At 47.8% G+C, this 21396-nt stretch overlaps 1 protein-coding gene across 5 annotated transcripts in view; it reads right to left on the bottom strand.

Annotated features, from left to right (window-relative positions):
* Pka-C3 (Protein kinase, cAMP-dependent, catalytic subunit 3) overlaps positions 1-21396 on the bottom strand; it is a 141387-nt gene that overhangs the window by 19725 nt on the left and 100266 nt on the right. For all 5 annotated transcript variants that reach the window (XM_065452197.2, XM_065452199.2, XM_065452196.2 and 2 more), the window contains exon 2: positions 5089-5254. In XM_065452197.2, the coding sequence (XP_065308269.1) occupies positions 5089-5254 (166 nt within the window). The remainder of the gene's footprint in view (positions 1-5088; positions 5255-21396) is intronic.

Genomic DNA, 21396 nt, shown 5'->3' with positions numbered 1-21396 from the left:
CACTGGAAATAAGTATGATACACGCCAGCATAATCTCTGGTTAGTACCTCGATCATGCACCAAGTATGGCGACCAGATGGTATGCAAGTTATTCCAAAGATGGTAAATTATCTTATCGGCATTGATGTGAACATAGAAAGTATGACTGCAACAGATCTTAGTTCATAGTGTTTATAACCTTAGTGCTAATTTATAGCAGCCATTCATTATAAGTGTGGTTTATCCAATTGCATAACAGTAATCCAGTTCTATGTCTTTTCAACGTGCGTTTATATTTTACCTTCTAATTTTTTAATGCTTGAGCAATAACTATTGTATTGTGTTAAACTTTGCTCTGTAATAATTCTGAATTATTGTTGTAATAATTATCCGATCTTATGTTTGATATCTTATGTTTATTACTAGCTAGTCAAGCGGCTTTTGTGCAGCTTTTACTGCCGCCATCCTTCATGTACAGCACATGATAATAAAGAGTAAATTCAAATTTCTATTATAATTTTGGGCTATCCACCCAATTGTCGGCCAATTCTTTGTTGTGGGTGTGAGTCACGAATTGAGTGAGTGAAATAACTTTATTGGAGGTCCGGCGAGGGGCGCCTATTCGGCGCGCACCCGGCTAGTCCCACGGCCACAGGGACGAATTGATGAAAGGAAAACAGCCGACCCTAGCCAACAACTCGTTCGTTTTGTCGGCTTCCTCGCACGCTTCAATGTTCGGCAGAAAAGTCCGCTTGCGCGTAAGCCGCTCTTTTCTCTTTTTCTACCCCCCCCCCCCCCCCTCTCTCTCTCTCTGCACTAGCGAGTCTTACGGACGAGGACATGCGGCCGCGTACTACGTCGTTTCCCGGAGAGCTACTGAGATTCCGAAGCGCGTGCCTAAGAAGGCTATTTGTCGGAACCCTTTTTTCGCCGACGTCTTGGACAAGATAAACAGAGAGGACGTATTTCCTATCCGTGACAGAGAGGACGGCTAACAACCCCAGCCACAAACAGGATACTTCTACGCATGCAAATATGCTCATCGCAAAGAAGCCCCGACGCGTAAGGCGTGTGCAGCGCATACCGTCAACGTTCCTCGCAAGCTACACGCAGTTCATTCAACCTCAGATGAAAATATTTTCATTCCAATCTTTCCCCTCTTCTCGCACCTGCTGCTTCTCCGCACGAGAACATCAATCCTTTGGCAACCATTTCATTCACCTTCGCTGTTCTGAAAGTTGGAATCACAAGATATGGCAAATATTTGGCCATCGTTCGTAGCATAAGACATTGAAGAAGAAAAAAAAGAAGAAGAAACGGGCTAAAGCTTTTAAAGTTCGGCTTAGCTTCGCTCTGCAAGCACTACAACTCATGAGTTTCTTTTCCCGACTGTGGCTGCGTGTTTCGCTGAAGTGCAGTTAAGCCCGGTAAGCGCCACGAAGCTCTCACCGTAATTGAAACCACGTGCTTTTTCGATCACTCTCCCGAGCGGCCTCGCAGGCATACAGTACATCCCTGCTGAGAACCAGAAGCGCTTCGCTTTCCGGAAGATTGACCGGCACCTCAGCTAGCGCTTCCTTTTTTCTTTTCTTATGTTGTACTGACGTTGCGCCTGAGATATTCCCTCCTTTTACTTTACTTTTCACGCGTCTCCCTGCAGAAGGTGTTAACAAAACAAGAAGCCGGGAGAAGTTTGAGCTACCACTCTGTTGTCTAGTGAGTTCGAGCGAATGAAGCAAAGCAGCAACAGCACCGAATCCGTTTACGGGGAGTCGAAAACGTGAGACACGTGGCGTTTACTTTGAATCGTGTTCGGCAGACGTGGAGTGAATATGCGCTGTGTCCGCTCTCGTTTCAATAAAATAAACACAGCGTCGTTTCCTGTGAAATATTATAACGCGTTCACTGTCACCGTCAGCGGCGCTTAGCGGGGCCAAGTCGGGACGTATCCTTCCTTGTAAGACCGCCCTGACTTGATTTGACTTGTTTTCGAAACGACGCTGCAAACAAGAGTGAAGTGATCATTTATGTATTTCACAATGTTGGCTATGCACTTGCTTTCGTTACGCCTGTGTATTATTATGTTTTTCTTTAAATCTCGTATAAGTCTGAATTATTTGCCTGACAATGCCATGTTTAATAGCCTTTGTGAACTGTTTCTTTCTTTGTTCCTTTGATGATGTTATTCAGTTCCCTCTGTGTGTTTTTTTTTTTATTCCTGTGGAGTTTTGTCATCCGAGCTAAAGTTTGGGATAGGCGGACCTTTACAGTGAGAGAGGGAGAGAGAGATGAAGAGAAAAGGCAGAGAGGTTAACCGTATATCAGTCTCTGGTTTGCTACCCTACACTGGGGATGGGAGATAGTGGTTAGAAAGATGACAGAGAGGAAAACGCTTAAAAAACACATACACACACACAAAAGGTGCTCCAGTTAAAGACGTTCGCAAAGGCCAGTAGATCGCAGGAAGCGCAATAGCGCTTGCACGGCCTTCTTCTGGGACGTTAGGTCCCTTCAGTGGCGTAGTATTCTTTTTTCCGACAGCGGCTGATCGTCCAGTTGGTCAAGTTCGTGACCTTTACAGTGAGAGAGAGAGAGAGAAGGGAAGACGGAAAGGCAGGGAGGTTAACCAGACTGAGTCCAGTTTGCTAGCCTACACGTGGGGAGGGGAATGGGGAGTGAAAGAGGAAGAGAGAGAACTTAAGTGTAGGATATCTATAGTCGGGCACTCAAGTCTGTTGCCTTTAGGTAGCGAAAAAGCGCTCGAACTGCTTTCTGGGCCAATGAACTGTGAGGCCAGGCTCCCAAGATCTTCGCTTCCGTAAATGGCCTGTCATCCAGTCTATTTAAGGCACACTGGAGAGTCTCACGTTGATTATCGAAGCGAGAACAGTGGTACAGAAGGTGACTGATGGTCTCTTCACACTTGCACTTGGCGCACATTGGTGAATCCGCCATTCCAATATGGTAGCTGTAGGAGTTGGTGAATGCTACTCCTACCCACAGCCGACACAGCAGTGTTGCGTCACGTCGTGGAAGGTTCGCTGGTAATGTAAGTTTCAGTGATGGGTCGAGGCTGTGTAAACGACACTTAGAGTTCTGTGGTGTATGTGAGTTTTCTTATATGTTTCTGAGCTTCATGCACACAGTCTTTTCTGCGTAGGTCGCTATGATTATACTTGTATGTCGGCCGTTACAGCTCTTTGTTTCGTTGAGACGCAGTGCATAAGATGCAGAATAAAGAAAAAGAGATAGATCAACAAGAGGAGCACCGTAAAATGTCTCTAAGCAATCTATACTCCCAACTTCGTTATTGATCTGCTTTAATGTGACACTGTGCTTGAAAACAGAGGTGGTTCAAACCAGGTTGCGTGGTAGCTGTCCTCTGTGGCCTGTATAGATGACCATTACCATGGTAGGCTTGATTTTTTTTATTAACAGCGAATCTGCAGTTCCACGAGCCCGCACAAACCTCCAGCGCTGTCGAATGTTCAGAACAGCGTCAGTTCAAACGTGTTCACTCTCCCTACCATGGGGAAAATAGGTGTTTTTGTAGGTTACGCCAGATATCTTTTTCTGAAGGAACTACTGCACTCAATATTTTATGTAATACCTAAAAAAACGCAGAATGAGTGCACTTTTCACCAATTAAATTTTTATTAAGAAGATGTAAGTCATAAAAGACATAAACTGCCAAAATCAAGATTGTGGTATAAAATTGAAGAAAGTTTGTAATGACACGCTTGTATCTACTATTAAAAAAATGAAACAAAAATTATGAGATATGCAAAATGTACTGCCGTATAATTGGCACTATTTCCGAAAAAACCAATAAATTTCACTGAACAGGTATTCCACTACAAAAATTTAAGTGCAAGCACTACAGTTTGGCGTGCCAGGCTGCGGCCGTGAATGTTCCAGGTTGGCTTGCGTCGTCATCGGCCTCAGAGTCAAAGTCCGAGGAAAAGGTAGCATCCTCAGACTCGCTGCTGCTCGAACCAAGGATACAGTCAGCCGCAAACGCGGCGGAATTGCGAGGTCTGCGGCCTTTCGAAGCGCGCGCGCCGCTCTCGGAGGCGGTCATTTTTGCTTTCTGCTTTGACGATCGCCAAAACTTCGGAGTGCGTTCAAAAATTAACGCCTAATGGGAAAAAAGAAAACTGCTTAGAAAAGAAAAATATAGTTCTTCTCCTTCACGTCGTATGACGCAGAGTGTCCGTGAACGGCGCGGAAACTTTCGAAAGCGGCGTTTCAAACCTCGATAGCGGGTGGACATTTTTTCTTTCTATACGTTGAGGAGCGCAAAAACTTTGGAGCGCGTTGAAAAATGACCGCCTGGGGGAAAAGGGCAAACTTCTAAGGAAACTAAAGAATAGTTCTCCTCGTTCACACCCGATAGCGCAGTGTGTCCGTCAGCGACGCGAGAAGTTGTTTTAAACCATAGTTAGCGGGCTAACGATGGCCAATGGGCGCGGTAGGAAATAAGATAGCTCCTCCATCCGGAAGCGAACCAAACCCACTCGCCACCGAATGATGCAGTCTTTCTTGGACATCATTTAGAGCACCAACAAACTATAGCACAAATATTGTGGTCACCTTAGCGAGATGCGTTCATAAGGTTAATCTGTTTCGGTCTGCGGGCACTGTATAGTCTTGGAAAACGTTCGGTATTTTCTGTTTTCTGCATGAGATGTCAATACTCCAGCGCACCGGGGAAATGGTACACAGCAGCCTGTCTGACCAAGTTGCTGTTTGCAGATATACCACACAAATATGTCTTAAGCACGAGAGCCTAAAGGTAGAAGTCTCATGCAAGAGCTATATAATTGAAATCCTTTCCATGGAAAGCTGGTTTGCGACCGTGCGCCCCGCGCCTGTTTCCAGCGCATTACACTGGTGCTCCTGATGATGATGATATTTTTTAATGACACCGCCTTAGTACTCGGGTGGTGGGACCCCTTCCCCCTTCTCCCTTCCCCATGCCATCAAGCTCGTTCTTTGAAACATTGTGTCGCATTTCTATATTTCAGTATCCATACACTCTAAGCTACAAGGGAACCCTGCTGAGCGCAGGTGGGAGACGGCAAAAGGAGATGCATCGTTTCAACTCACATGCGGATGATGAAAGGGTGTTGCACTTGGAGTAGGATGGCCTTCTCATTCTTGACGTGCTCGACCTGTTTCAGCCGGATGACGTCCGAGATCTCCAGGATCTTCATGGCGTGGAAAGCTCCGCTCCGGTCACGACACAGGCAGACGCGGCCGAAAGTTCCCGTTCCTGCGTGGAGGAGAGACGCCATCTTAAAAAAAAAAATGCTATCACCTTTACGAACGTGGACGGGCCTTCTGCAGCCCGTCTGTGCTGTACCTTCATAATGGAGTGCCTGACGTTAATCGCCGGACGTGTGGCTCACGCCATTGTTTTTACTAGGGGACTTCGTTGGGAGTGCTCAATCGGCACCCACATAGGGAACGCATTTCTGGAGTGTTTTCTGCGCGGCGGCGCAGATAGATTGATATTGTTTTCAAAAAGGCATCACAACGCACGGACTCTCTATGAAGAAAGTGTGGTGTTTGCAACTTCTGCGCAGAGTGAACGACGAGCGAAAGTGTTCAGTCGTGAAGTATACGGGAGTGAGAGCGGCGTCTTTCCGCTGGTCGTATTGCCGTGGAATTCTAACAGAGGGAGAGTCCGCACGTCCACTTTCTCCTGTGGCTGAATAATGCGCGGAAGGAGGAATTGAGCAATGAAGCATTGGATACTTCCCTCAGGAGTTGTAGTGGTGGTTTTCAACAGCTTCGCTGGAAATCCACTTCCGCAGGGCCGGGATGGCGAGTCAATTCTAAATTTTTTTTCCTATGTCATCGTGCGCAAACAGTGGAAATGTGCATCTGTCAGAAAATATGGCGTGGAGGTGGTTATAGTTTTACCGTGAGAGACAGAGCGTGTTATAAGTGCACTTGGACACAAGGATACTACGTCACAAATGGCCTAGGAAGATGCAGCAAAAAGGAAATTAGAAACAATGTAAGCAACTAAACAGAACGATCGAGGAGTCGAAGGGAGAGAGGGGAATGAAGAGACGCTGTCCTATATGTCTAGTTTTCTGTACCATACAGATACAGAGAAGCTGACTTTGACAAGCAAAGTCAAGCGGAACAGAAACGGAAGTAAGGTAATATAAGAATAAGGAGGCAAGAATTCGCGGCGGCGGTGTCGTAAATCTGCAGAATGACATTATAGGAGCTTGTGTTTCGTTTAGAAACGCAAAAGAGTATTAGGAATGGCCGCCGACGCAATATTTCGAAATCGCGAAACGAAATCTGGCGTGATGGTACAGTGAAACCGGTGCCCATTCGTTATACATCTTCCCAGATGAATTCAACCTGACCATCAATAAAGGGTGCGGCACAGCATAGCAATATCATGGCGAGCGAGACTGCATTCTTCTGCGGACCTTTGCGACTGTTTACACTTTCGTCACTGTTTTTTTCCTACGCCGTGGAGCGTTACGAGTTCTTTCTTTCTTTCTTTCTTTCTTTCTTTCTTTCTTTCTTTCTTTCTTTCTTTCTTTCTTTCTTTCTTTCTTTCTGTCTTTCTTTCTTTCTTTCTTTCTTTCTTTCTTTCTTTCTTGCATTTTCTTCTCCTTTTCTTGGGCTCTGTATACGAGGAGTTTCAGAAGAAAGAAAGAGAGAGAGTGAGAAAAGTACGCCAAAATATTTGAACGTTTTCAACTCTCCCGCCTACTTCATGCGCGACTGCGTTTGAATCAAAGTCTGCGGCCCGCTCTTCCAACGTTTTTCGTGGTATGATTTCATCCGTGGCTGAAACAGAATAAAGATCGGTACGCGATTTCAATCGGCCTCCGTTCGTGTGAATGTGAGAGGCAAGAAAAAACCTTTTGTTCCCACGCGTGCGACGCTTTCAAGGGGCCCGTTTACTCAGACGGCGGAATGCTAAGTGCTTTCGTGAAAGAAATGCTTTTTTCCATCTTTCTTTCTTTCTTTCTTTCTTTCTTTCTTTCTTTCTTTCTTTCTTTCTTTCTTTCTTTCTTTCTTTCTTTCTTTCTTTCTTTCTTTCTTTCTTTTTTTCGGGTCGCCGCTATCTTCTTGCGAAAGCGTATGTAGCGCCGCGAGCCATTTATCTTGGAGAACGGCATCTTCGTGCGATACATTGCTAAGGTGTTTGTAAGGCACAATGCCGGCGAGAAATAAGAATTGCAGAGGCAGAAACAGTAGCGTTTGCGCGAGACCGTCGACAGCGATGAATCATAATTCGCTTGAGTGGAGAAATAGAACAAAACTGGCGTATATAGGCGGGCAGAATAGGTTTCTCGCTCTCTCTCTCTCTTAAAGCAAATGCGCGTTGCGCCCCTGGAGTGACAAATGATGGCCGCCACTGCATTAATACACTGAAAGCGCCATATATTTCTGCTTGCCGACTTTTAAAAAGAAACGTTTATAAGTCGCGGAAGGCATTCGCAAAGCAGATAGTGCCAATAACAGCGCGCTCACGATGTACCTGGTTTGTGATGATAGTTGTTCGAGACATATCAAGCTGGACAGAGCAAATGAGCATCACATGCGATTTCTCTAAACGAAAAGCGATAGGTCCAATGCCCGTGTCAGCAGCGACTATAGGATGGTATAGTCCCCCTCAGTCACCCTCAGCCAAAATGTTTTCAGACCCGAGGCACCGCAGAGAAACATCAACGAAACACCGTGAAACCTATGCGCTATCTGACAATAATACGTCACTGGCGCGGGAGTTACCGGGATGTGCTTACCGGAGCCTGAGCAGATGATTTTCGGTTCGTGAGTGCCACCATCTTGAGCCGTAGCACAAGACTTAACTCAATTGTGTGGGCAGCAACGTCACGCTACCACGCTTGTCAAACGCCGGACGCGTCCGTGTAGGCATTTTCATCTTCAGAAATCAACACGGTACGTTGCAGAATTGTGGCTGATTAATCAGCATTAGCAATGCGTGATGGCGGCCGCTCCAAGGCCTCAATAAAATAGTTTATAGGGCTACGCGCCATCGCCATCGTAATTGATTGGCTGACTCCAGCTGCAGTTACACATTATTGATGGTGAAACAGAATAGCAATCTGTGTGGGTGTGCAGTGCGGTGAACTCTCAAATATATACAGGCAGAACATGTTACCAACAGGATGCTTGCGTATAGACAGTGTGTCCCAACTATCATGCACTAAGATTTAAATGTACGCAAATACCACATAGCTAGACAGAACCAAGGTAATGTTGTTTGCCGTCGCTTAGAGATACTTAGATTATTATATTTTTTTTGCGTTCCGCCTGCATAGATAGTCTTAACTATTTATCAACTTCTCAAATATTATCATTGTTATAAAGTGTCAATGAGAAAATTGTAGAGCAGCATGAAAAACTCCCGCTACAGCTTTCTGTTGCTCAATACGCACTACATAACTGTTTTTCACAGCGTGAAAGAAGCCCGCGAATACACGCTAAGTGCCTCGAGCGGCCAGTCGCGCGGCAATTTTGCTTGTATTCGCGGGCTTCTGTCACGCTCGAAAAAAAAAACATTGTTACGTAGAACGTACTGAGCAACAGACAGTCCTATCGGCAGTTTTTCCTGTTGCTCTAAAATTTCTCATATAACGTTTCATCTAAGTATAATATTTAAGAATTGAGAAGTTGAATAATTAAATAAAAACTAATTATGTAGTTAGGCAGAATGCAAAAAAATGGTTGAAGTATCTCCAAGCAACGGCAAAGAACATTACCTTGGTTCTGTCCAGCTACGCGGCACTTGCATATTTCTAAATCTTGGTGCGACCTATGCTGGGTCACCGTGCATAGGTTGCGAGATAACTTGATAGTGTTGTGAGAAAGAATAGCCGGCGGTTGTTTAGCTGCAGCCGGTAAACAACCGCCGCCACCGAAGCATCACGTTTCTGTTTAATGGCGATGTAAACCGAGGAATACGGGGTACCGAAAGAGTGCCTATCCCAAAATCACCAGTAGTAAACCCTAGTGACTATAAAAGGAAACAAAACAGAGGCGCAAGGAAATGACGCGGGCAGAGGGATAATGACGCATGAGATAGTTTATACGTAGCCTTCCAGTTCAACTTAATATGACGCAATGAAGTTCGCTTGAAACATTATCAATGCTTTTTACATTTGCTTACTTGAAAGTAATTTAGATGCCATGTTGAAATGATTTTTCAAACTTAATATCCCACGAATTGTGTACGATTTTTTTTATTTGTTTACTTGTTCCCCTGTTTTTAGGGACTATAACCACACAAATTGAAAAAAAAAAACATATCTAGGACGATTTAGCCATACAGCTGCAGTAAGCAGCCAATGCCTTACGGTAAAAGCATCGATAAAAGCAAAAGACAACAAGATTGAGCATAATAATAGGTAGTCTTATGCTTCGTACCCCAAGGTATATGAATAAGGCTAATTTCCGTTGCATGGGAATAATTTCCCATGCTACGGAAATACAGCAGCTCCAATGCATCATCTGAAAATATCCGTGTAAAACTTCTCTGAAAAAAAGAAAAAAAAAATTGCCTATGGAATAGCTATAGAAAGCGTGGACTGATTTGCTTCTGTATAGACTTGTTCTCCTGGCTGTACACAGAGCTTATAGTGGGTCGGTAGACTAAGCTCTTTAGGACGTCTACATATTTGGGCACATTTGTGACTCACTGACTTCCACAGAGATTGCTGCCAGAAAGTCGGCAGGCATCAGTTGTGTAAATACGTGTAATCCCACACGTCCACAGGATGTGTACTGACATTTCGCGTATTCGCTTCATAGTGAAACGCCCGCGAGGCTTCTACAGACTGTCCAAATGCATCGTTTATTGGGTTTACCGCGCACACAAATCCCTCCCTTCCCTGCAGTTGCACGCAAGGCAAAGTGACCGTTTCCAACGTGAGCAAGTCTGTCTCCGCACATTCGCTCTTCCGAATGCCCGGTGGATCGATGAGGGAAACAAAGGTCACCACCCATCGTTTCTTATAACGGCCGGCTTTCCGCGTCCGTCCCGCAGGCACGTCGGGCGGCTGCCTGCTTGCGCTGTGCGACACGCCACAGGGAGCGGTGGCACGTATACGGCGAGGCTCACACGCAAGACAGCCGGACGTGCGTAGGAGGTGCGACGTGTGTGTGGCGGCAACCAGCTCCGCTTCCGGCGAGCCAGAAGCAGCGGCCTAATTAGGCGTCGCCCTTCGATGTCACTCGCTTCCCGATCGCCTCGTCCGATCACTGTTGTGCCATTACCACAAGCCCGGATTCCGAATCTGCAAGATGCGGAATCTATCCTGCGAGCGCCATAATTCTCCCTTCACAAGACAAGATGCTGCGCCGTCGTGCGGGAGAAGCCTCGGCGAGCAGCGTGTTTTGACGTGTCCGCGTGTGCCCGACGGCCCGGCGCCGCACCTCCCTTGCCTGGAGGTCACCGCGCGCGCGAACTTTGAACCGGGTGGCCAGCGCGGTCGCTGGTTGGACCCCTCGGACGACCGTCGTGTGCTGACTTTGTATTGGGCCGTTTGAGTGACAATGGGCCTCGGGGATTATAAAAGCAGCGACACGCCGCTCGAAAACAGGATCTGCCGACCCCACCGGGAGAGAGTGTCGCTCCCGACTGGGGTGAGATGTGTAACGCGTTTTCGCCGGACGTCGTCGTGCGAGAACAGTCGCGTTTGTTGTGAGCACTCGGCCCCAGTGCCGACCCGTTCATGTCCTGTATGATAACCTGTATATAATGTATAAAGTCCCTTTTGTTATTCTCATCGACGCCAGGCTCGGAGTCTTCGCTACCAACGCTCTGTCACGAAACGGGTGACGAGCGCTACGGGACCACAAAGCCGTATTCGTGGTGCAGCGGTGCAAGTTCGTAACACTGCTGGCACCGGTTGGATGTCCGTAACACTGGTGGCACCGGTTGGGAGTTCGTAACACTGGATGGCAGCTACGGGATTGACCGGCATCAGCTACCTCGGCGCGGTGAGTGCCTGAAGTTTACCTCAAACACCAGACTTTCTCTGACACAGGTTATAGTAGCTTAGGGAAGGATTTGGTGTTGCATTGTGATAACCTTGTGTGGTTCAAGCCTAGTAAGAGTGTTTTGAAAACCAGGGGATGCTGAGGGGGTAAACAGGGCAGTGTGTGATATACTTGCATATGTCTTACTAGTAGTGTTATAGTAGCGTACGGCAGGTATATTCAAAAAGGGTAAACAGCAGGAGGACAGTGTGAACGATGGAGAAGTACAAGGTGAAGGAACTTCTCGAAATTTGTGAGGAGTTGGGCATTGAATTGGGCTCAACCAAAAGAAAGAATGCGATCCTTGAGGTCATGAGGGCTGGGGACGTAACGGCTGAGGAGGCCGCTGAGGCCTGGGCGGATATCAATGAACGTCGGGAAAGGGAGGAGAAGGAACGTTGCGAGCAGGAAAGGAGAGAACAGCAACGTCGCGAGGAGGAAAAGGAGGAAAGGAGAGAACAGCAACGTCGCGAGGAGGAAAAGAGGGAGAAGGAACGTTGCATGGAGGAAAGGAGAGAGATTCGTGAGCACGAGCTTAAAATGAAAGAGTTGGAGACCCGAAATAGCTCGCCAGCGCCTAGTCTCACTTCTAATGTTCCAAGAATACGCGATCAACTTCCACCCTTTGTCGTCGGAGAGGATATGGCCAAATACCTCGTGAAATTTGAGCACGTGTGTGAACGGAATAGCATTGAGCGATCCCTTTGGGCACAGAATCTGTTAGCGTTGCTTCCTGGGGAGGCATCAGACGTAATAACTTGCTTATCGAAAGAGGCGTTTGAGAGCTACAGTGATGTGAAGGAAGCGCTACTGCGGAAGTACAAATTGTCGCCCGAAGCTTTCCGGCAGAGGTTCCGGTATGCAAAAAAGGGTAAGGAGTCGAATGTTGACTTCGCGTTTCGTCTAAAAGCCGACTTGGTGGAATGGCTGAAGGGCGAAGAGGTTTACGACGACCGCGACAAAATTGTCGAATGCATCGCGTTGGAGCAGTTCTACCGTTGCATTGATGAGGATGTCCGGCTCTGGCTGCAAGATAGGCTAAAGGAGGTTAAGCTAAACAAGGCAGCAGAGTTAGCGGAAGAGTATTACACCCGCCGCAGCTTGCACAGCAAGGCAGTGCGCATAGAAAAAGCAGATAGAAGAGATGGGTTTTTCGGGAAGCCCGACGAACGGAAGGAAATCACGCGTCGCGAGTTTCGGGACGACGAGTCCCTTCCCAAAGAAACTGTAAGGGATGGACAGAATGCATCTCAGAATGATGACGATGGTCCGAAACAGCGAAACGAAATGACGCGTTCTTTTGAAAAACGGAGACCGTTAACCTGCTACAATTGCAAAAAGCAAGGGCACATCGCTGCAAGCTGCCCAGAGAGAATTGCTTTTGCAACGATACAGGAAACTCACAAAAACATACGTCTATTGGAGCCCTATGTGCAGGAAATTAAGGTAAACGGCAAGAAGTGCCGAGCACTGCGGGACTCTGCAGCAACTATGGACGTTGTTCACCCGTCTTTCGTCTCCTCGAGTGATTTTACGGGAGAGTGCGTTAGGATACGGCAAGTGGCCGAGAAGGAGAGTGTCTGTTTACCGATCGCAACGGTTAGCATTGAAGGAGAATTTGGGAAACTTAACACCGAAGCCGCTGTGTCAGCCGCCCTCCCGGAGCAGTTTTCCTACCTCTTCTCAAATAGCTCGGAGCAGTTGCTAAGGGATCACGGCAAATCATTCTTTGCCGACGTGGCGTACATGGCCCCCACGCGATCCAAAGCGCGCCCGCTGTCGAGGGAACTTGACTTAGCGTCGGTGAGCGAACAGCGGTGCGGCACACGGACCGATCACGGTAACTTGAGTGGCGAGCAGTCACGGGAGAGGCAGAGCTCGGAGGCTGGCCTAGACGAGCGGGTCCTGGAAGTGAGTGGGAGTGACGCGTGCAGTGCTAGCCGCGATATAGACTCGACGCCGCAATTAGGCGACGCGGGCTCCGCACTCGCTCCGGTTTCCGCCAGCCGGCAGGAGCAGGCTGCAGTTGAAAGAAAAAGTCTGATTCGCGAACAACAGGAAGATTGTTCACTAGCCGATCTGAGGAAGAGCGTCAAACGGGGAGTGAAAGAAAAGGGGGTTTCATTTGGCAAGGAATCTGGCTTATTGTACCGCCGCTACACGGATAAGCAGGGTCGCAAATATAAGCAGCTTCGGATTCCGCGAAAATATCGCCGGGAAAAATGAATGACCTCATTTGCTTCCTCAGTAGTATGTTTTCGGTCCAAGCGATTTCAAGGGGACCATTCTATTTGTAATTATTATTGCTGATTAATAATTGTTTCTATTTTGTTGTGTTGATGATTTGAAAACTGGGGCGCGATCGGAGATATTTTGTTCGCTGCGCGTTCTGTTCAGTTGCTGCAACGTCACAAAGTTGCAGTATGCAAAATTTGTGACAGCGGGGCGGAGAGAGCAGCCAGTCAGGAAGCGGTGACCTCCCCGGAAGTTTACTTCCGTCGTTTGTCGTCTGCTTGCAAGCAGTATACTACAAAACCAAATGTTTCTCGTCTTCCAAATGAATTAAATCTTTATCTAAAAAAAAATGTATTTTTCTTCTCAAGCCCAAACACGTTTTCAAATAGTAGTACGTGTGACTACTGCAATTTATAACTACAAGGTTCTTTGCGTCGTCCCTAGGTGGTGTCGCGCACAGCGAGAAGGAAAAAGAAAAAAAAAACGACGGGAAGAGTGGCGCACTTTTCAAGAGGCAGCGACAACATCCCAGTGGCTCGCTGGCACCGATGATGTTGTCGATTTCTCTGTGCAACCGACGAATTATTTGTTTCGAGAAAGAAAAACGACGCCGGAATTCACTTTCTGTAATTTCTTCAAACGCGTTTCGCAAACGTGCCATTCTGCAGCCGCAAAGGCCGCCTGTTGGATCCAATCCAATCCACCAGACGCGCCATGCGAAGCCGTATGATCGCTCCAAACTTCTCAACTCCCGTCGCGTTCGGACGAAATGCTCGGTGGGCGGATGATTGACAGGAGCGGGTCGTCATTTTGACGTCACCAAAAACGGGGCGGCGCCCCGCGGCTGGCGACGTCGGCGCGGAGTAGGCCAATCGCGCGCGCCGGTAACCGAACGAACGCGCCGAACAACCATCTCCGATCGCACCCCTGATTGTTTAAGCCTTGTGTGCTAGATCGTACACCTGCCTCTTGTTGCAGCGGGAGAAAAAAGGGGAAAACAATTTAGTTAGGTTGATTTGAATTATGGCCTTGTCTGGTGTTTGACGGGAGACAGAGGGCACTTGTTCGTGTTGGGTGTTGCCTTTTGCCGGTCGGTTTTGCAAGCTGCAGAACGACCAAGCGGGACCAGTGGCGAGAAGCAAGGTCTTAGGAACGACCCGAGCGGAGCTGGTCAAGGTGCCTTGGCGACGACGTGGTGAGCAGAGCTCCTGTCCTGGCGAGTCGGACCTGGGCACGTGATGTTACCTGGCGTCCCGACACTGGACGTGAACTTGGACGAGCCTGACGAACGTGCGCGCCTGGCATCCGAGCCACGTGGAGGCAGCTCGTCTTCCCGGCGCCTTATCTGAGGGCGGGGATGCTGTTGTGCCATTACCACAAGCCCGGATTCCGAATCTGCAAGATGCGGAATCTATCCTGCGAGCGCCATAATTCTCCCTTCACAAGACAAGATGCTGCGCCGTCGTGCGAAAGAAGCCTCGGCGAGCAGCGTGTTTTGACGTGTCCGCGTGTGCCCGACGGCCCGGCGCCGCACCTCCCTTGCCTGGAGGTCACCGCGCGCGCGAACTTTGAACCGGGTGGCCAGCGCGGTCGCTGGTTGGACCCCTCGGACGACCGTCGTGTGCTGACTTTGTATTGGGCCGTTTGAGTGACAATGGGCCTCGGGGATTATAAAAGCAGCGACACGCCGCTCGAAAACAGGATCTGCCGACCCCACCGGGAGAGAGTGTCGCTCCCGACTGGGGTGAGATGTGTAACGCGTTTTCGCCGGACGTCGTCGTGCGAGAACAGTCGCGTTTGTTGTGAGCACTCGGCCCCAGTGCCGACCCGTTCATGTCCTGTATGATAACCTGTATATAATGTATAAAGTCCCTTTTGTTATTCTCATCGACGCCAGGCTCGGAGTCTTCGCTACCAACGCTCTGTCACGAAACGGGTGACGAGCGCTACGGGACCACAAAGCCGTATTCGTGGTGCAGCGGTGCAAGTTCGTAACATCACGCGCAGGTCCCTTCTCTGCGCAGCAGTCTTCCTCATCCTCCCCTTCTTCCCGCTGTAGTGTCTTGATATAGGCTATTCTCTTCTGCCCAGAAAGAGCGCAGCAGTAGGTCGTTATCGCGTTAGCCGCGCGTGCCACGTGGCCCAACGAAGGTGTGCGCAGAGGTGCCTCCTCGAACCAAAGGAGCCGGAACTTCACACAGGCGCCACTCAGTAATGTATACGGCAACTCTTGTAAGCCTTCATGTGAGCGAAAAAGGTTGGCGTTGTCAAACATCTGACAATAACGAGTACGTATTCTGAACGGTAGTACTGCATGCGAGTGGAAAGTGCGCTGGCGAGATGGAGGCAGGCGCGTGACAGCATGCAGTGATTGCCGGGCCACACCAAGGGGATACTGTCTTAATTCAGCGAAACCCTCCTCCTATTTCCTGTTGGGTGCAACGAGAGTGGGAACGCAACAGGAACAACTGGATTTCAAACAAAGGACCAGGCGACTGCTCTCCTCAATAACACGACGACGTGTGTGCGCGTACTTCCAATGAAAAGCCAGCGTGACGGAGGTACGTTTTCAGGCGACGCTTTCTTTGCGAACGTATACCCAACTTTCCTTACCGTGGATACTAGAATAGTTCCTACTTAAAGCTGCTGTGTTGCCGAATAATTCAAACTTAAAGGAAAATGAATCGCGTGCCTTCTGCTGGGATGCAACACCAGTCCTTCAGCGATAGCACAGCAGCCCGATACACTATACCATTAGGCCATTGTCGCACCTTATACGTCGATATAGCGCCAACGCCAACTAACTCTTTGGAATTATCTGCGCTCGTGTCGCATCGCGTAGCACGGTTGCGCGAGAGCACATGCGCGAGCACCAGTTTCTTTAGTACCAAAGACGCAAGAGTGAAAAAGGCAAATTTATAGCATTTCAAAAATCGCTTCACGAAATCTTCGCCTTACATAGATTCCAAGATGCGCGTTGGATGTGCACATTTTTTTTTTCGTTTCGAAGGGACGGGGATGGAGGGGAGGGGGTTCTTGCAATCGAGCTCGACCAAACAAACGATACGCCAAATTCTTCAAGAGGGCTTCCGTGCATAATTCCTACGCCTCCTATTGCCGTGTCACTCTCCTCTTCCCTTTTCCTCATGCAAAACGCTTCCTTCGTAGACAAAAAGCGGAGAGTGTGCGTGCGCACGTACTCACGCGCAACTCTCCTGCACAGCGAGGGCCACAGCTCGTTGCTTTCCCGGAGTTACGTCCCGAAGTCATCGTAACTGACGACCGACAACGTCTTAAAGCCTTCTATAGGGCAGAAACGGCGCCAAGCTCCACCATCCACATTGGACAACGCGGGGAAAATCGTTAGCAGAATCTCGGTGCTTTCGACAACCGCGTTCTCTCAAAATTATAAGGGGCTCCTATGCTGATCGTGTTTCGAGACATATCATTGAAGCCCTGTACTCGCAGCGCACATGACGGCTACACAGAAAAGAAAAAAAAAAGAAACAATCGCGGCGCGCGTCGCCACTAGCGCGTGAGCTATAGGGAACTTAGAGTTAGTGAAGCGCGAGCCGCCTCACTGAACCCGTAAGAGGTTAAGAAAAAGAAACATAAAGCGTGTGAGCAACTTGTTTTCAAAACACTGGAACGGCGCCGACGCAGTTTCAAGCTTGGCTTTACGAGCTTGCACAGTACTCCCTGTTTTAGCGAGAGGCTGTGCTCTTCCCGTGAAATCACGCGGGTCCGTTTACTTTACAACGCGCCTGTTCGAAGAAAAGGCCGGCCAAGAACCACCTGGGTTCTACCGCGCTGAAAAGCGTCGTGTGTTTCTGCGCCGTCCAAAGATCGTGCTAAACACACACACAGACACACACACACACACACACACACACACACACACACACACACACACACACACACACACACACACACACACACACACACACACACACACACACACATTATATATATACTAGATTTTTTGCCGTGTTTCTGGCTCTCAAACCCCCAGAATTTCATTAAAGTTTCACATATTTGTTATGATGGGTGTGGAATTGGAGATTAGCATAAGGACGTGGCAGCCGTATGGGAAGTCGGTCGAAGCGGTAAAGTGACTTGTCGACCTTGTGGCAGAGAGCACACACGTCCTGAATATAGGAGTTGTTCGGCTGTGCAGCTGTCTGGGCTCGAAGTGCGAGTTCTTTCTTAACCGCTAGTTGCCGTCCGATCGGTTTCCCAAATAGATCGCGTAATTTCTGCTTACAGACGTCCCAACTTGACAAGCCTTCCTCATGTGTCTCGAACCAGAGTCGCGCAATGTCTCGCAAATAGAAGAATACCTTAAGGTATCAGCGTCGGCATGAAAGAGGTTAGACACGAGAACCGACAGTTATATATCGCAAAGTGCGTGAAGCATCCTAAATGTGGTATTTGCATTAAAAGATGAGAAAGAGAGAGTAAAAAATATACAGAAGGAGAAGGAAGACGGTGGGCAACACGTTTACTATGGCATACGGTGAAAGGCGCTTGTTAACGCAGGCCTGTCGTTCTCAAAAATCACAGAAAGGGCTTTACGTGCAGGTTCAGTGCTGCTTTCTATTTCAACCATCCTTAGAATGTGCAAGGACGTTTATCTGCTAAGTTTGCAGAGCCATAGCCGTGAACTTATCGCCTTACAGTTTTGAATGTTGCCTATGTGTTGTCTGTAAGCCGTCCGTTCGCAAATCTAATCAAGAAACACAGTGGAAAAATTATTAACACAAGCACGAGAGGCTTGTCAGGCGCTTGCTCATCATGCTACTTTAGATGAAGGTCTATGGAACAAACAAAAACAAACAAACAAACAAACAAACAAGCGAAAGATGTGCTAATGAAATGGTGGAGTCATTCCTAACGCGCAAGATAAAAGAGTGTACACAATTGATTCGAGAAAGAAGCACACACGCGCACATGCACAGGCACCACATATTTTTAACCCTTACCCCATTCCCAATGTAGGGCAGCAAATCGAATGATTGTCTTCCGATTAACCTCCCTGCCTTCTACATCTTATTTCTCTCTCTCAATGATTTGGTGCCCAGCGCTTGCTATGTCTGACAAAATTTCTAACGAGTTCTTTTTTTATAGAAAATCTATAAAAGAAGAAGACTAAGACAGAAGGAAGGCAAGTCAGTCTCTTAAAGATCTAGAAATATTTTAGATACAGTGTCTAAATTCCTTTCTTTAAGGCAGTGCTTCTGGTCTAACTAAGTAGCTCGGTATGGTAAGTGAGGCAAGTCCCGTCAGACCTCACGGCCTCGAGCTGTACCTCCCTTTTCTGCGGAAATAAAGCACTGTGTTCTGTTTAGACTTACAGAAAATTAAGAAAGACTAAATAAATGAAGGAAACGCAGCAACCGGGCAGAATGAACTGAATGTACGTGATATATGGCATTAACAAGGCTACGTTTAATTTCACCCTTTATTTCTCGTTCACATCCCTAAATTGGTCACGATACACAGAAGCGTATTTACACTGGTGAGTTGTATTCACGTAATTTTTACTAATATTCAGCGCCTACGTGGCACAGGAGTCGCTTTAATCCGGAGAGAGCAAATACAATTTAGTGAACAAGAATTTTCATATCAAGTAGATGCTTGCTTCTTGTCTTGTCTTCCATTGTATCCAACAAACAAAAAAAGAAAGGATTAAGAGAGACAGAGAGAGATGTTTCTTCACAAGAACCAGCCAATAAATAAACGGGGCAGCAAAGGGATTGCACGTTTATTTACGTCTGTCCACGCGTCTTTCCCCCTTTCCTTGGTTTTCTCGTTTCTCTTCAGAGGAGACTTATTTATTTGAAAAAGTCGTGCAGGTGCATCTATCGAATACGTCACGTCACCCGCGGCGGCCCGTTGCCTGCAAGCGTTTACCGCTTGCCTGTTTGACTAGGCGACCTGAAACTGACGCCACTCTGTGCGATGCGCACTAGCCCGGAAAATGGCGATGAGAAAGCAGCATAATGCTTAACGGCGGCACGCATTAGAGTGCGAGACAGACGTAAGAAGAGAGAGAGGGAGAGAAAGAGCAAAGGGCTCTTTAATAAAAACTGAAGAGGTCGGCCTAGCAGCATACCCATCATGCTTTGCCGGATGAATGGAATGATAAATGAAAGGGGGACAGCAGCAGTGGACTACAACAGTGGTTCATATAAGCACTCAAGTACTCAAAAGTCAACGCGTTTGGCACGAAATGCCTATGGTCCCTGTAAACGGGCGCTGCGCTTGTTCATTTTCCTCGTGTTACACTGCGACTACTGTTACAGGGTACTGGCTATGAAGCTTTTCAGGTTTAGAAGAAAACGCTTGTTATTTCAAACACGAATAACATTACTAAGCTAAATAGCACCTTAAGTGACACTTCAATATATATTGTACTAAGTACAGGTGGTGGTAAAAACGTTTTTATTTAAAATTCAAATATTGGCCTATAAGCCTATGTTGGTCATGCACTTTTTTTCTCCTTCAGGCTGAAATCAAGTGGTACGCACCTTACGTGCGGCAGTTAGACCACTCATTAACACCTACCACGACTATGCTAGAAAATAGAGAAGAAGAGAGAGAGAGGGAAAGAGAGAAAGAGAAATAAACGTTTATTCGTGAAGCAGCTATCAAAGACTAATCCTTGACAGGCGGGCGGTATCCCTAGTTCAGGAAACCAAATTGAATTCTTTAAATTTAGCTGTGGACTTTTATTCCCGACTCTGTATGGCCAGAAAGGATGCACTATAGCGTTAGCAGAATCACGAAATGGCAGCTCGCAAGCACCACAAGCGAATCACCAGTGACGACATGGGCTCATGCATCACAAACCTGCACACATGCACAATGGATGAACGACAAACAGGTTCTTACAAAAGTCTTACGCAGAAGGCATCTTTTATATATGTCACCTGCGAGATGCTATACCCCCGAACGACCACCTACTGCCTCTTGGTCTATACCATGCGCCAGGTAAGTGCTTTTTTTCCTGCTGCAGTCTGGCTTTGCCCTCACGCCAGGTGTGCTAGAAAAGCAGCGCACATACGTGAGACGTCTGGGCCGAAGCAAGTCAGCGAGATGCGCACACTGACAACGACGCATACTGGCGCCCTCAGCAGCGGCACACCTCAACCGACTGCAAGAAATCCTTACGAACCACCGTCAAGCACCCTGATGTGGGACTGTGTGGCACACGAAGTGGCGCAGACATGTCATCACCACCACAAATATATCCCGAGTTACGAGGGGTGGATCCGAGCGGTGAACGGCCTATAGGGTCCGTCGGGCAGTCCTGAAGACTCTCCTTTAGCTCTTGCCAGGGAACCTGGGCTATTACACCGATTGTAAATCCTGCTCCTCGCAGCGCGCCTTCCATCCCCGACAAACTCTGTTCCCTTTTCCATTACTGGTATCAAGCCAAATGGCCAAACCATTGAAAATAAAACATTTACGCAGTCAATCAATCAATTTGGTCCGGTTACTCCTTGCTGTATTGTACAACTACCATATTAAAAAGCTCGTGTTGCAATTCGATTTATGTATAGGTATTTCCCCGGGAATTCTGACAGACGCGGAGTACTTGCATGATCGATAAAACGTTTTTCTGCAACGCATGCCTTTCAGCCAATTTCTGTCTTTATTTCTTTCTTTTTTTGTGCGCAAAATCATTCATAATGTCAGACAATATTGCCAAGCCTGCAGCACAAGAACACAACGATGTTGCCTACAGTCACGCAAACATGGCTCGTACGCTATAACAGGTACGTTCGGGCAGTTTAGCCAAGCCGCTGCCGCACCCTTGTATGCAGTACAGTACTACTTAGGAACACTATGCTGCGAATTGAGCCATTTCCGGCTCGACGCAGAAGAAAAGAAAATAACGTGCAAGTCTGTCGGCGCAATAAGGTTAGGCAACCAGCACAAGTCACTGCTGGCAAGAAAGAAAATAAGAGAAAAGAGCGACAAGGCTTAAGCGACGCTAGCTACATTCTTAACCTAACCTCTCCGACCATATGGAAATCGATGCGCGGCGACACTGCGCTTAGACCGGCGTCGCAGGCGCTTGGAGGCGCCAAACAGACCGCCGCACGACTCCCGTGTCTTAGGATTCAAAGGGCG

Source organism: Dermacentor albipictus, chromosome 1 (assembly GCF_038994185.2).
Source record: "Dermacentor albipictus isolate Rhodes 1998 colony chromosome 1, USDA_Dalb.pri_finalv2, whole genome shotgun sequence".
Classification (NCBI taxonomy): domain Eukaryota; kingdom Metazoa; phylum Arthropoda; class Arachnida; order Ixodida; family Ixodidae; genus Dermacentor; species Dermacentor albipictus.
Note: the sequence above shows the minus strand (reverse complement) of the source record. Positions and strands in the feature narration are given on the sequence as shown.